The sequence below is a fragment of the Odontomachus brunneus genome, unplaced genomic scaffold (genome assembly GCF_010583005.1).
Source record: "Odontomachus brunneus isolate Ranch 3 - 2012 unplaced genomic scaffold, Obru_v1 Obru_scaffold_009, whole genome shotgun sequence".
Lineage (NCBI taxonomy): Eukaryota > Metazoa > Arthropoda > Insecta > Hymenoptera > Formicidae > Odontomachus > Odontomachus brunneus.
This window is the reverse complement of record NW_022639459.1, coordinates 346166-348035: the sequence shown is the minus strand read 5'-3', so window position 1 is coordinate 348035 and position 1870 is coordinate 346166. Positions and strand designations below refer to the sequence as shown.

The following is a 1870-nucleotide window of genomic DNA, read 5'->3' as shown; positions in this document are numbered from 1 at the left end:
TTGATTCGCAAGGAAACTGCAAACTTCGCGCAATGATAACCGATTACATACAATAAAATGTATCTTTCTGCTTCTTTCTGCTTCAGAGACTCTACGGAAATATCCGCCTCTACCTATCTTGAATCGCGTCTGCACCAAGGACGTAGTTCTTCCAACGACAAACGTTCTCATACCGGAAGGGACCATGATTACTATACCAGTACTCGGAGTGCATCGAGATCCGTCAATATATCCAGATCCGGACAAATTCGATCCAGAACGTTTCAATGTAGACCAAGTGGCGAAGAGACATCCTTACGCTTACTTAGCTTTTGGGGAAGGACCACGAATCTGTATTGGTAAGAGTAAATCGATTTGCGTATTATGTTCTGTATTTTTTGAGCAAGAAATATTAGTATATATTGATTCCTTCATTCTCTTAAAATGAATCAGTCAAACGTCATTGAAAACAGTGAATATACGCTGATTACAGTTATAAATATAGCACTAAAAGTGCTCAGTGCTGTATTCATAATTTATATCAGTAACTATTCATTGATTGACTTTAAGAGAGCAGTTTTTTCAGAATGACATTAATCTTTTGATATTTTTAACATTTAGTTTAATTATGGTATTAATTTTAAATGTACGGAGAGATTTATAATGACATTTGGTAGTTTATTATTGTCGTGTTATATAGTCTGCTTCTTTTACCTACGACTTGGAATATATTTTCTATGAATCTGAACTCTATTAATATATGGATCTTATTAATTTTTAGGTGCAAGATTTGGTTATGTACAAACAAAGGTCGGAATTATAAATATACTGTCGAAGTTCAAGTTTAAACTGCATCCCCAAACTCCGATACCTCTAAGTATGGATAAATCATCATTCTTGCTTTCAGTCAAGGACGGTATACATCTTATTTTTGAGCCACTGTAAACTAATGGCGGACATATTTTTAAATGATAAAATGTATGCCGAGTATGTCTTAAAGTTGAGTGTTATTAATATCAAAGAGGAAATACATTTTTTAAATATCTAGATTTGCTGAAAATTTTAAAGATCGATGCAATTGTTCTCGAGATAATCGCAAACGTACATTTATACAAACATGCAAGCTAATTTAAAAAAGCTCTTTTTTTAATAATCTTGAAGCATTGAATTATTTTATCAAAACGTTTTATATGTTTGAAATATATTTCCAATAAAACTATGAAGTTGACGGACGAGTCACATCATTTTCTTGCCTTCAAATTAACAGTTTCTTTCCAGTAAAACTCCTTTCATCGTTCGTTTTTATTCTACGTGTTTTTCCTGATCCTGATTATCTATTAATAATCCACGTCACCTTCGCATTCTCGCGGAACGGTCCCAGCAAATCGCGTTGTGATCGACATTTTCTCGATCAGTCGCGAATTAATAGAAAATATATACTAATTTTTTAGGTAAAGATATGTATATGCGCCTTAATATCTAGTCGTGGATATAATGTTCAGCTTGAGATTCAGTTTTTGTATTAGTCACTAGACACAGGTCTGATTATATTTGTCACAATTGTAAAACTGTATAAAATTACTGATCGTCACACATTGGATGTGCATGCGCGCAAACGCTTTGCAGTATTCACTTCACTGGAAGAAGAGCTCGCTTATATTGACAACATATGTATCTTCAAGATACATATGTTCGTAAGAGATAAGATGTTGCATATGTAATCTCATGTTTCGTATTATAATACATGATGCCATGCTGGCTATTAATTTTGTTATAAAAAGATTATATATATATGTATATATATATATATATATATATATATATATATATATATATATATATATATATATATATATATATATATATATATATATATATATATATATATATA

General features: G+C 31.3%; 1 protein-coding gene across 1 annotated transcript; it reads left to right on the top strand.

The window, feature by feature from the left end:
* Positions 1 to 86: 86 nt before the first annotated feature.
* LOC116840301 (probable cytochrome P450 6a13) lies at positions 87 to 1207 on the top strand. The gene is made up of 2 exons (XM_032806859.1): positions 87 to 338; positions 761 to 1207. The coding sequence occupies exons 1-2, from the start codon at positions 185 to 187 to the stop codon at positions 922 to 924; spliced, it is 318 nt and encodes a 105-aa protein (XP_032662750.1). The 5' UTR covers positions 87 to 184; the 3' UTR covers positions 925 to 1207.
* The last annotated feature ends 663 nt before the right edge of the window (positions 1208 to 1870 follow it).

Bases quoted from the DNA above. Each gene is read 5' to 3' on its own strand.
- LOC116840301 (XM_032806859.1), top strand. From the start codon at position 185: ATGATTACTATACCAGTACTCGGAGTGCATCGAGATCCGTCAATATAT. The intron at 339-760 runs GTAAGAGTAAAT...ATTAATTTTTAG, and splicing joins AGGACCACGAATCTGTATTG to GTGCAAGATTTGGTTATGTA.